Consider the following 11,725-nt stretch of genomic DNA (forward strand, 5'->3'; position numbering starts at 1 on the left):
TTTTTATCATATAAAAAATTAAATTAAATAAATAGTAAAATATAAAATAATATTAAATTAAATAAATAAAAATATTTAATTTTTTATATTTGAACTTAAAGGTAGAGAGAGTGTTGCTTATTGAATTTATTGGGTACTTTAAGTCATAGTAAAGTATGTAAACCAATTGAACTATTTTTTATCTTTTAAAAAAATATTACTAATTTTTTTATAAAAAGTTTGGGGGGCCATAGCCCCCCTTGTCTGAACTAAGCTCCACCACTGCAACCAGCATTTGCCATATGTCCAACAAGCAGGATGCATGTTACTTGCATGCCTGACACGTGTTTAACACGCAAGTGCATGTTGGCTTGATGTTCACCACGTGGACAGCACGCAAGTTGCATATTGCTGCTTATTGGGCCATGTGTCCATCACGCAACATGTAACCTGCGTGTTGCACCTGCTATATCCGCAACATCCATCCTCTTATATATACACTAAAAAAATTCTATTTTCAACAAAAAATTGTATTTTTTTTTCATATTAAAATTTTTAACTAAATCCTAACGACCGTTAAATTTTAATATTTTAATTCTTGTTTTAATTTATTTTTGTTAATATTTATCACGTAACAAATTTTTATTGCTATGTCCAGATCCCAATTAACAGAGACGGTCGTTCGTTAGTCCTTGAGCAGGACTGCTTCTTTTGGTGCTTCAAGAGTAAGTCAATGCTTTTTCATTGGAACTTGTCTTAGGCACCCTAAATACAAAAGGTGGTGTTCCAAATATAAAAAAGATGTGTAATTGCGGTTTCCCAAACATTTGCCAAAAAATATACTCTTTCTTTATTTCTTTCTTCTTCTTGTATCTCTTTTATCAAGTAATTATAGTCTTTCTTTAGACCAATGCAGTGCTACAATGTCCATGGAAGCCTAGTGGACTATTGGTGGTTATAATTATTAGCACTAATTACTCCATGCCAATTATTTGTTCTTTTTATTGCCAATTATGAAATATGTGGCATGTTGCAATGTGAAAACGCCAATTATTCCATGATTCGGCATTTATATACGTGCATTCAAGAGAATAGGCAATTCACACAATTAATCAATATTTTTTTTGGTTTCCATGTTATTTCCCAATTCGAACAAATAATTTTTTCAAATTTTTTTAATAATTAAATGAATAAAATATAATTTTTAATATTTTAATATATATTTTTATATTTTTTTATTTCATTTATAAAACTAATAATAAAAAATTATATTTTATTCTCTTAATTGTTAAAAAAATTAAGAAAATCTATTTTCTCTAACTCAACAAATTAAGAACTAGTTTATCACAAATTAAAACTCTATTTAAGAGTTTAGACCAATCGGTTACTACATAAAGAGAAATTCAATTAATCAAATTTTATAGAGAAAAAAGACACACTTATAGAAAATAAATTATAATAACTAGAGAAGGTACTAGCTTAATTTCAATGTATTGGATAAACATTGAAAATTTCTTTGTAAATTGTAATGGAAAGTTCATATTCTAGAACATTAACGCTCAAAACTATCACTTAATTAAAAAAAAAAAAAAAGAATTGACCATTCTTTTTTTTATTGAAGCATCAACAACATGAGAAAATATAAAATCAACTTGCTTGTATGAAAAGTTCCCCGCATTTTACCATGACATAAAGTATTTTATCATTCACATAATTAGTCAAATTTTGCAGGAGAAAAAGAGGCACTGTGACAGAAACTAAGTTGAGAAGGTACTAATCCATTTCAATGGATTGGAATAAATAATGTAGAGAAAATCTGTTATGGAAGGTTCGTATTCTAGAACATTAAAGTTTCAAATATCCCTTGCGAATTATTAGATTCACCATTCTTTCTCAAATTGAAATTTCAAAATATGAAGCATCATCATCAACAGAAAAATACAGAATAACCCAATTTGCATGTAAACTTGCCCACATTTCATTATCACACAAGATAATTGTTAATCCACATAATTAACAATTTTTTGTAGACGCAAAACAAATGCAATTCGAAAGAAACAAATAATAACATGAGAAGGTACTAGCCCATTTTCCCTGTATTGGACTAATTAATGCTGAAAATTTCTTTGTTATGGAAGCATCATATTCTAGAGCATTAAATTTCAAAACACCACTTGCAAAATTAGAGTTGACTATTCTATTTCAATTGAAATTGACCATTTTGAAGCATGAATATAGTCAGAATTTAGAAATATAGGATTGGCCAACTTGCATGTAAAAATTCCCCTACATTTCACTATCACACAAGAAATTTGTACAAGAGGATTCTGGTACGGGTTGAGATGAGGATCGGGAACCTGTGGGTCGAGACGGGTGTCGGACTATCCGAGCGGAGTGCCGGGGGGGGGGGGGGGAGGTACCTGCAAAGACACTCCGACGCTCAAGTCATAATGGATCTAAGAGGTATAAGGTGTGGGGAATGAATGAATACCTGGGGGACGTAGGTCCTCTTATTTATAGGTGATGGTAGTTATTTTATCTTTATCTTGTTGGGATAAGATAAAGGAGACGTTTGAATTCAAAAGTCGGTTAGGAGCTCCAGTGGGCCGGTTTGGGGCCTTCTGGAGGGGGGAATGGGTCAAACACGAGGAATCGGGTTTGTCTTTGGATCCGGGCTGGTGGGCCGGATCCGTAACAGTTGCCCCCGCAGCGGGAGGGCGAGCGAGATCGGCCTGTCGCTGGGAGGTATGATGTTTTGATCGTGGGCTAGGTTTTTAGTTCTTCTCGGGTGTTCGTTTGGCCCTTTGGAGGGGGATCGGTGTCTCGGCTCTGGTTTTGCTGAAGGTTCGTCTGACCGTTTTTGGTTTTGACGTGACCCTTCCGATTTTTACTGCGCCCATCGCGTTCTTCGAGGCTTTTTATTTTCGAGGAGGTCATTTAATGCGAGGGGACGTTTCTCCCTTTTAAATGTACAAGAGGATTCTGGTACGGGTTGAGATGAGGATCGGGAACCTGTGGGTCGAGACGGGTGTCGGACTATCCGAGCGGAGTGCAGGGGGGAGGTACCTGCAAAGACACTCCAACGCTCAAGTCAGAATGGATCTAAGAGGTATAAGGTGTGGGAAATGAATGAATACCTGGGGGACGTAGGTCCTCTTATTTATAGGTGATGGTAGTTATTTTATCTTTATCTTGTTGGGATAAGATAAAGGAGACGTTTGAATTCGAAAGTCGGTTAGGAGCTCCAGTGGGCCGGTTTAGGGCCTTCTGGAGGGGGGAATGGGTCAAACCCGAGGAATCGGGTTTGTCTTTGGATCCGGGCTGGTGGGCCGGATCCGTAACAGTTGCCCCCGCAGCGGGAGGGCGAGCGAGATCGGCCTGTCGCTGGGAGGTATAATGTTTTGATCGTGGGCTAGGTTTTTAGTTCTTCTCGGGTGTTCGTTTGGCCCTTTGGAGGGGGATCGGTGTCTCGGCTCTGGTTTTGCTGAAGGTTCGTCTGACCGTTTTTGGTTTTGACGTGACCCTTCCGATTTTTACTGCGCCCGTCGCGTTCTTCGAGGCTTTTTATTTTCGAGGAGGTCATTTAATGCGAGGGGACGTTTCTCCCTTTTACCCCTACGAGTTCCAACTGCGCCTAGGGTTAATTGTGTCCTTTTGCTCCTTTTTGAAACCGTCTTTTGGCTTTTTGTTTCGGTTCCCTCGTCCGTTTCATTTTCTTCTCTATTTTCTCTTCTGAAAGAAAAACTCATCATCTGAAACGAAGCTCTTTTTTCCTTTGCGGTTTTTGCTTTTTTGGTGCTGCTTGCTTCTTCTACTTTTCTCAAGCTTCCTTCTGCATTACCAGGTTGGCATGCTTCGCTTTCCTTCTTTTTACTTTGTGAATATTTGCTCTGTCCTTGCCATGCGTTGTTTTTACTCTTTTACTGTTTGTGTCTTTTTGGGGGGTAGCATTTTGAGTTTTGGAGGGGCTGAGTGCCGCCGTGTTTGTTTAACAGTGGTGGTGAGCCACCGCGCTGGTTTAGTAGTGGTGTTAGGTTTCTGTCTTATAGGGTCAGTAGGCTGATGGTGGTGCTCCTCCCTGTTTTAGGTATGCAACGGCGGAGGAATGAGGGTGTGGGAGCCCCGGTGGCCCCCTCCAGGGGCGTTCCCAATCGCTACGGTTGGGTGACTAGCGATGTGTGGGGCGTTCCGTCTCGGATGACGGAGGACGATCTTCAACGGCTCCGTGATCAGGGGGCGATCTGTGGTGGTGGTGATGAGGAGGGGCGGTATGAGCTCGTTCTTCCTGATGCCGACGAGCGCGTCTGTTACCTGAACCTTCATTCGCCCACCGTTCCGGATTGGATGTGGGTTTATGAGTCGATGTTCACTCGGCTCGGTGTGCGGTTGCCTTTTTCGCTGTTTGTTCAAGATCTGCTGAGTCGGTGTTTCGTGGCACCGTCTCAGTTTCACCCGAATAGTTGGGCTGCCGTGCGGTCGTTTGAACTGGTGTGCCGGTATCTCGATCTTCCGGCTTCTGTTCCTGTTTTTCTTTTTCTTTTCTTGTGCACTCTTCCGACTAAAGAGGGGAAGCACAAGAAGGGATATATGTCTTTCCGTGCTCAACCTCATCACCGGATTTTTGGGTTATTCGAGGATTCTTTTCACGGTTTTAAGTGGGAGTATTTTAAGGTGCGTCCTGTTCAGGGACATCGTCCGTTTTGGCTGACACTGGAGGGCGAGCGCCGGTTTCCGACGTATTGGAACTTTGGTGCTGGCCCGTCGGTTTTAACCAAGTTTACTTATGATGGTTTGTCTCGGGAGGATAAGGATATTGCTAGCGTTTTGTGGTATTTGTTCGGGGAGCGTCCGTTGAACCCTCGAGATGTTATGGGGGATCCCGAGGCTTGTCGGACGTATATTGGTGGGTAGCTCTTTTTTTTTTTGACTTGATTTTTCTTTCTTTTTCCAGTTGAGATGGCTGGTGGGTTGACTTCTTTGGCGAGGTTGAAGGCGGCGATGGGTCGGGAGGAAGGGTCGTCGTCTCCTGCTACCCCCGTCTCTAATCTGGCTGTGGGTTCTCAGGGCGTTTCCCATGAGGTAGTTTTGTCGGGAGTGAGGGCCGAAGCTCGGGCCTCGCCGGGTCCTGTGAACTCGCCTGAGGTTGTCGTGGTGTCGACTGCCGAGGCTTCCCGGAAGAGAAAGAGGCCCGAGGATCCTAGCAGCGAAACTTTTGAGGAGGAGGGTGCTGTGCCCAGTGTGATTGATCGTCGCTTTGATGCTTCCGGTTTTATCGATCAGCACCTGATGCCTGGGACAGAGCCGTTTTTTGATGGCTATGATGTCTCGTTTCAGGCTAAGTCGGTGTACCGTGCACTTCTCCGGTCTGCCGTTGTTGTCCGTAAGGCCGAGCCCGTAATGGCTCAGGTTGGGTTGTTAGATAAGAAGCTTCGTCAGTCGCAGGCTGAGGTGGCTAAGTTAAAGGAGGAGCTTGAGGCTGCTGGGGTTGCGAAGGAGAAGGCAGTGAAGTCTTCCGAGGAAGCTGGGGCGGAGATTCTCCGACTTTCCGAGGTTGAAACTTCACTTCGTTCCCAGTTGGCAGAGGAGCGTAAGCGGGCTTCCGATGCGGGTTCCCAGTCGGCGGTGCTTCTTGGTGAAGTGGAGATTTTGAAGGCCGAGGTTGCTGCCTTGAAGAAGGAGAAGACGGAGTTGCTAGCTGATGCAAAGGATGCAATTGCGGCTACCAAGGAGACGATGAGGGCTCAGGCCTTGGTGTTGGCTCCTGGTGTGGATGTATCTGCGATGGGGGCCTTCAAGACTGTTCGTGATGGCCAGATTGTCGACCTCGAGTAGTTTCTATCTGTATTTCTTTGGTTTTTTCTTTAAACTGTTTTTTTGAATATTTTTGGATGGCCAAGGGCCGTGTACTTTGGAACACCGTACTTTCGTTTTTAGTAGCATTTATTGGCCGTCGGGCTTTTTTGTATGTTCTGTAGTTATGTTGTTTTTCGGCCGTTCGGGCCTTATGTTTTGAGCTATTCCGCGTTTGTTTTTCGTTTCCTCGGACCGTCGTTTGGTCGGGTTTTTTATGGATATCCGTGTGTTGGGCCTGGGGGGTGATCAGTCCTCCAGTCGTGGTCGTGTCTACGTTCCGTTTTTGGGATGTGTAGGAAAGTGGAAATAGCTTTTAATGGAATTTTTATTGAATGGTTGGACCTCGTTAAAACCCTCCGTTAACGGCGTGAAAGAGTACCCGAGATTACAAATATAAATAAAGGATAAAAATAGAAAGGAAAAATAAAAGAGGGCGACCTATTTAGGTCGGTCTAGGCGTAGTATCGTCGCAAGTTGGCTGCGTTCCAGGTCCTCGGGACTTCGTTGCCGTCGAGCCGTTCGAGTTTATACGCTCCTTTTCCGATTACGGCCTTGATTCTGTATGGTCCTTCCCAGTTGGGGGTGAGCTTTCCTTCTCCTGGAGTCGGGGGACCGATATCGTTTCGCCGTAGGACGAGGTCATCAGCCGCGAATTCTCGTCGGATAACGCCGTGATTGTATCTTAGGCTGATTCTTTGTTTAAGTGCTAATTCTTTGACGTGAGCTATGTTTCTTTCTTCATCAATGAGGTCTCTTTCTGCTTCTTCGTCGTTGCCTCCGACCGTTTTCTTGGGGCTGGGGTCCCCGTTTTCAACTGGGATGACTGCTTCAACCCCGTATGTTAATCGGAAAGGCGTTTCCCCCGTGGTCGTTTGGGGTGTTGTTCGGTACGACCATAGAACCGACCCTAATTCGTCCGCCCATGGTCCTTTGGCTTCGTCGAGCCGTTTTTTGAGTCCTTTAACGATTATTTTGTTTGCGGATTCCACCTGTCCGTTTGTTTGGGGGTGTTCTACTGAGCTGAAGCGATGGGATATCTGTAATCCTCCTAGGAACTCTTTGAATTTTTTATCGGTAAATTGAGTTCCGTTGTCTGATATGACGACCTCGGGGATTCCGAAGCGGGTGATGATTTATCGCCAGACGAATTTTCGGCATTAGGTCGCCGTTATGGAGGCCAGAGGTTCGGCCTCGATCCATTTGGTGTAGTAATCTATAGCGACAATGAGGTATCTGAGCTGGTCGGGAGCCGTAGGGAAGGGCCCGACGAGGTCGATCCTCCAAGTGCCGAATGGCCGTTCTGCCGATATGGTGCTGAGCTGGTGTGGGGCGGCTTGGTGGATATTGGCGTGTCTTTGGCATTTGTCACAGCTTTTTACCAATTGTATGGAGTCTCGAATGATTGTGGGCCAGAAGTAGCCAGCCTTGATGATTTTTTGGGCTAATGTTTTGCCTCCGACGTGGTGTCCGCAGCAGCCTTCGTGGATTTCACGGAGTATGTACTCTGTGTCCCTGGGTTCGACACATTTGAGTAGGGGTTGCGAGAATCCTCGTTTGTATAGTTGTCCCACTATGATGGTATAGTTGGCGGCTTCCCTTTTTATTCGCTTTCCTTCTTTCAGGTCTGGCGGTAAAGTTCCGTCGAGGAGGTATTGTAGGATGGGGTATGTCCACGACCCCTGGCTTGAGATCGTCAGATGAGAGTTGATTGCTGTTGACACAGAGGGCGACCGAACGACCTCTTGAATTAGCGATTTGTTACCGTGTCCCGGTTTGGTACTGGCTAGCTTGGAGAGTAGGTCTGCCCTGGTGTTTCGTTCCCTGGGAACGTGCCGTATGATAATGCTTTCGAACCCTTCTTTCAGTTCGTTTACCTTGGTGAGGTATTGTTGGAGCAGGGGATCTCGTGCCTGGTAGCTTCCGTTGATTTGGGAACTGACTACCTGGGAATCGGTATTTACTTCTAAGGCGTTTACACCGACTTCCCGGGCTAGGGTCAGACCTGCTAAGAGGGCTTCGTATTCTGCTTGATTGTTTGATACTGGGAATTCGTACCGTACTGACTGTTCAATTGTGATTCCGTTTTGGTTTTCGAGTATGATTCCGGCTCCTCCGTGAGTGGAGTTTGACGAGCCGTTGACGTGTAATTTCCATGGTTCCGGGATGAGTTTTCCTGGAGTCATTTCGGCGATGAAATCAGTCAAGGCTTGTGCCTTGATAGCGTTCCGGGGTTCGAATCTGATCTGGAATTGGGATAACTCGATGGACCATGCTAGCATTCTTCCCGCTAGGTCGGGTTTTTGTAACACTTGCTTGACCGCCTGGTCGGTTCGAACCGTTACGGGGTGGGCCTGGAAATATTGTCGCAGGCGTCGGGAGGCTGTAAGGAGTGCGAAAGCTAGCTTTTCTAAGCGTGAATAGCGAGTTTCCGCATCCTGTAAGACTTTGCTTATGAAGTATACGGGTTTTTGCTCCTTTTTCTCGTCTTCACGGACGAGAGCCGCTGCAAGTGCCTCTTCTGTTATGGAAAGGTATAAGTAGAGTGTTTCTCCTGTTTGGGATTTGGCGAGGATTGGTGGTTCCGATAAGGCCTTCTTGAAGTGTTGGAATGCTTCTTCGCATTTTGTTTCCCACTTAAAAGGGGTCCCTTTTTTCATTAGTTTGAAGAAAGGGATTGCTTTTTGGGCTGATGCACCGAGAAAGCGTGATAACGCGGTTAGTCTGCCGGTGAGCTTTTGGATGTCCTTAAGGTTTTTGGGGTTTGCCATTTCGAGGACGGCACGACATTTCTCCGGGTTTGCTTCAACTCCGCGTTGTGTGATCATGAAGCCGAGGAACTTTCCTGCCTCCATTCCGAAGGCGCACTTTGCCGGGTTGAGCCGCATTTGGTGCTTTCGTAGGGTGTTCATTATGACCGTGAGGTCGTTGATTAGTTGTTCGCTGGATTCAGTCTTGGCGAGCATGTCGTCAATGTAGACTTCTAACTTGTCTCCGGTTAGGTCTCGAAAGATCTTGTTAACAAGTCTTTGGTAGGTGGCTCCAGCGTTTTTCAAGCCGAATGGCATCACTGTGTAACAGTATGTTCCGTCTGGGGTGATGAATGCGGTTTTTTCTTCGTCTGGTCGGTGCATCGGTATTTGGTTATAGCCGGAATATGCGTCCATGAAGCTGAGGTATCGGTGGCCGGATGCTGCGTCTACTAATCCGTCGATGTTTGGTAGGGGGAAGGCGTCCTTCGGGCAAGCTTTGTTTAGGTCCGTGTAGTCGACGCACATTCGCCATTTCCCGTTAGGTTTCCGTACTAGCACGACGTTGGCTAGCCAGGTCGTGTAGGGGAGTTCCCGGATGAAGTTGGCTTCGAGTAGGACTTTGACTTGTTTTTTGACTTCGGCGGCTCGGTCTGGCGACATTTTTCGTCGTCTTTGTGCTACCGGCTTGGCTTGGGGGTCCACGGCTAGGTGGTGGGACATTAGGTCGGGGTTAATGCCCGGCATGTCGGCTGGTGTAAATGCGAATAAGTCTTTGTTTTGTTTCAGGAGTTGGGAGAGTTCTTCTTTAAGATCGTTTGGGAGGTTTCTATTGATGAAGGTATATTCTTCCTTGGTTGGTCCTATCTGTAGTTTTTCCATGTCTCCTTCTGGTTCTGGCCTAGGTTGGCCGTCTTGTCGCGCATCTAGGTCGGCTAGGAATATTCCGGCCGCATCTCGGGATTTTTTCCTTAGGGCTAGGCTGGTGTTGTCGCATTCGGCTGCGACCTCTCGGTCTCCGTGAATGGTACCGATGGAGCCGTCGTCGGTTCTGAACTTCATGAGGAGGTATTTGGTGAAGATGACTGCGGAGAAGTCATTGATTGTTTTTCTTCCGAGGATCACGTTATAGGCTGTGGAGTCTTTAAGGACTACGAATTCAGATAGGATTGTCTTTTTCTGATTGCTCGTTCCTATGGTGATGGGTAGGGTAATTGAGCCGTCTGGTTTGAGAAAGTTGTCGCCAAGTCCCGTGACGCCGTGGCGGTGTGTTTGGAGGTTATCATTGCGGAGCCCGAGCTTGTCAAAGGCTCCCCGGAAAAGGATGTTGGAGTCTGCACCGGTGTCTACCAGTATCCTTCGTACTAGTCCTGTTCCGATCCTGGCTGAGATGACGAAGGGGGCATCTTCGGCTGAGGTGCCGTGCAGGCAATCCTCCGGTAAGAATGTTATCATGTTGCTAGTGGCGGCGATTGGGGCTTGGTTTCTGACGGCCATTACCTTGAGGTCTTTTTTTATTGCTAATTTTGACTTGCTCGATACGTCCTTGCCTGTGATGATGTTTACTATGATGGTCGGGTCTTCCTCCGGACTCTCCCTGGTGGGTTGCCTTTGTGTTCTTGGGTTACGTCCTTCTCTTTCTGGTGACTTGTCTTTCTCCGCGCGTCTTGGTTCTCTGATGATTTTGGCAAATTCCAGGAGTTTGCCGTCTCGTATGGCCTGTTCAAGAGCGTCTTTGAGGTCGAAGCAATCTTGTGTTTTGTGGCCGTAACCTCGGTGGTAGTCACAGTAGAGGGTTTTGTTGCCTCCCGTCCTTTCTTTGAGTTGTCGGGCTCTTGGGATGATGCCTCGATCTGCTATTTGATGGTATATCTCCGTAATTGGTGCAGTTAGGGGCGTGTAATTAGAGAATTTGCCAATTCTCGGTGGCCGGTTGGTCGGCTTGGGGTGGTCCCGTTGATTCTCTTTAGGTGTTGGGTTATGCCGGGGAGCCGAATTGCCGTGTTGGGCGTGCTGCCGTTTGTTGGCAGCGACGACCTGGCTGACCTCTTCGTCGTTAATGTAGTCTCTGGCGACGTTCTGGATTTCGTGCATGGTCCATACTGGTTTGGTAGTGAGGTGTTTGCGAAAGTCCTCGTTCATGAGCCCGTTAGTCAGGCAAAGGCTTGCGACGGAATCCGTGAGTCCGTCGACCGTTAGGCATTCGTCGTTGAAGCGGTCGAGGTATTTTCTTGTGGATTCGTCTAGCTTTTGTGTGACCCCTAACAAGCTGTTTGGCTTTGGTGATTCTGGTCGTGAACTGGGCCATGAATTTTCGTGCTATGTCGTGGAAGCTGGCTATGGATCCGTTCGGGAGGGCGTTGAACCATTTGATCGCCGGTCCGGCAAGGGTTACCGGGAAGGCTCTGCACCGGACTGCGTCGGCCGCTCCTTCTAAGTTCATTCTGGCCTCGAAAGCCGTTAGATGTTCCTGAGGGTCCTTGGTTCCATCATACTTCATGTCGGTGGGTTTGTCGAAACCTTTGGGGAGTTTCGCTCTTAAGATTCTTTCTGTGAAGGGTGTAGCTCCCATTATGGTGTGGTCGCTTCTCGTGCGTTTGGTGTTTCGGTATCTCCGGTCCTCGTCCGAATCGTGTTGACGACTTAGATCCCGAGAAGCGCTGCGGTGGTGTTTCTTGTTGTATCGCCGTTCTAGCGATTTCTCGTGTCGGTGGTTGCGTGAGATGCTGCGATCATCTCTCCTATCGTGTTGCCGGGTTGGCGACCTGCCGCGGTGGGATCTTGACCTGGAAGTTGCCTGGCTTCCGTGTTCGTTATTGTGTTTTTCTCTGTTAGTTAGTTTGCCTTCAAGTTCTTGGACCCGGAGACAGAGATCCTGGATGATCTGTGCTGCTTTGTCCCTGGCTTTCTCGGGATGTTGTGGGTCCTTGGTGACGGGTTCGTTCGTGTGGTGGATGGTACTTGCTATCTTTGCTTGGTTTGTGGCTTCATGGTGTTCTGAGGCCGGACAACGCGGTTGGGAGTCATCCTGGCTTGATGGGTTCTCCTCTAGGATGCCCTCCATGCGGTTCGACTGTCGCAGGTCCCCACAGACGGCGCCAATGTACAAGAGGATTCTGGTACGGGTTGAGATGAGGATCGGGAAC

General features: G+C 46.5%; 1 protein-coding gene across 1 annotated transcript; it reads right to left on the reverse strand.

Moving 5' to 3' along the window:
* Positions 1–6,284: 6,284 nt before the first annotated feature.
* LOC140174886 (uncharacterized) lies at positions 6,285–11,643 on the reverse strand. Its single transcript, XM_072201630.1, has 4 exons — positions 10,991–11,643; positions 9,106–10,254; positions 7,212–9,000; positions 6,285–6,821 (listed from the first exon to the last, which is right to left on the reverse strand). The coding sequence occupies exons 1-4, from the start codon at positions 11,641–11,643 to the stop codon at positions 6,285–6,287; spliced, it is 4,128 nt and encodes a 1,375-aa protein (XP_072057731.1).
* Positions 11,644–11,725: the final 82 nt, after the last annotated feature.

This window comes from Arachis hypogaea, chromosome 8 (genome assembly GCF_003086295.3).
Source record: "Arachis hypogaea cultivar Tifrunner chromosome 8, arahy.Tifrunner.gnm2.J5K5, whole genome shotgun sequence".
Classification (NCBI taxonomy): Eukaryota; Viridiplantae; Streptophyta; class Magnoliopsida; order Fabales; family Fabaceae; genus Arachis; species Arachis hypogaea.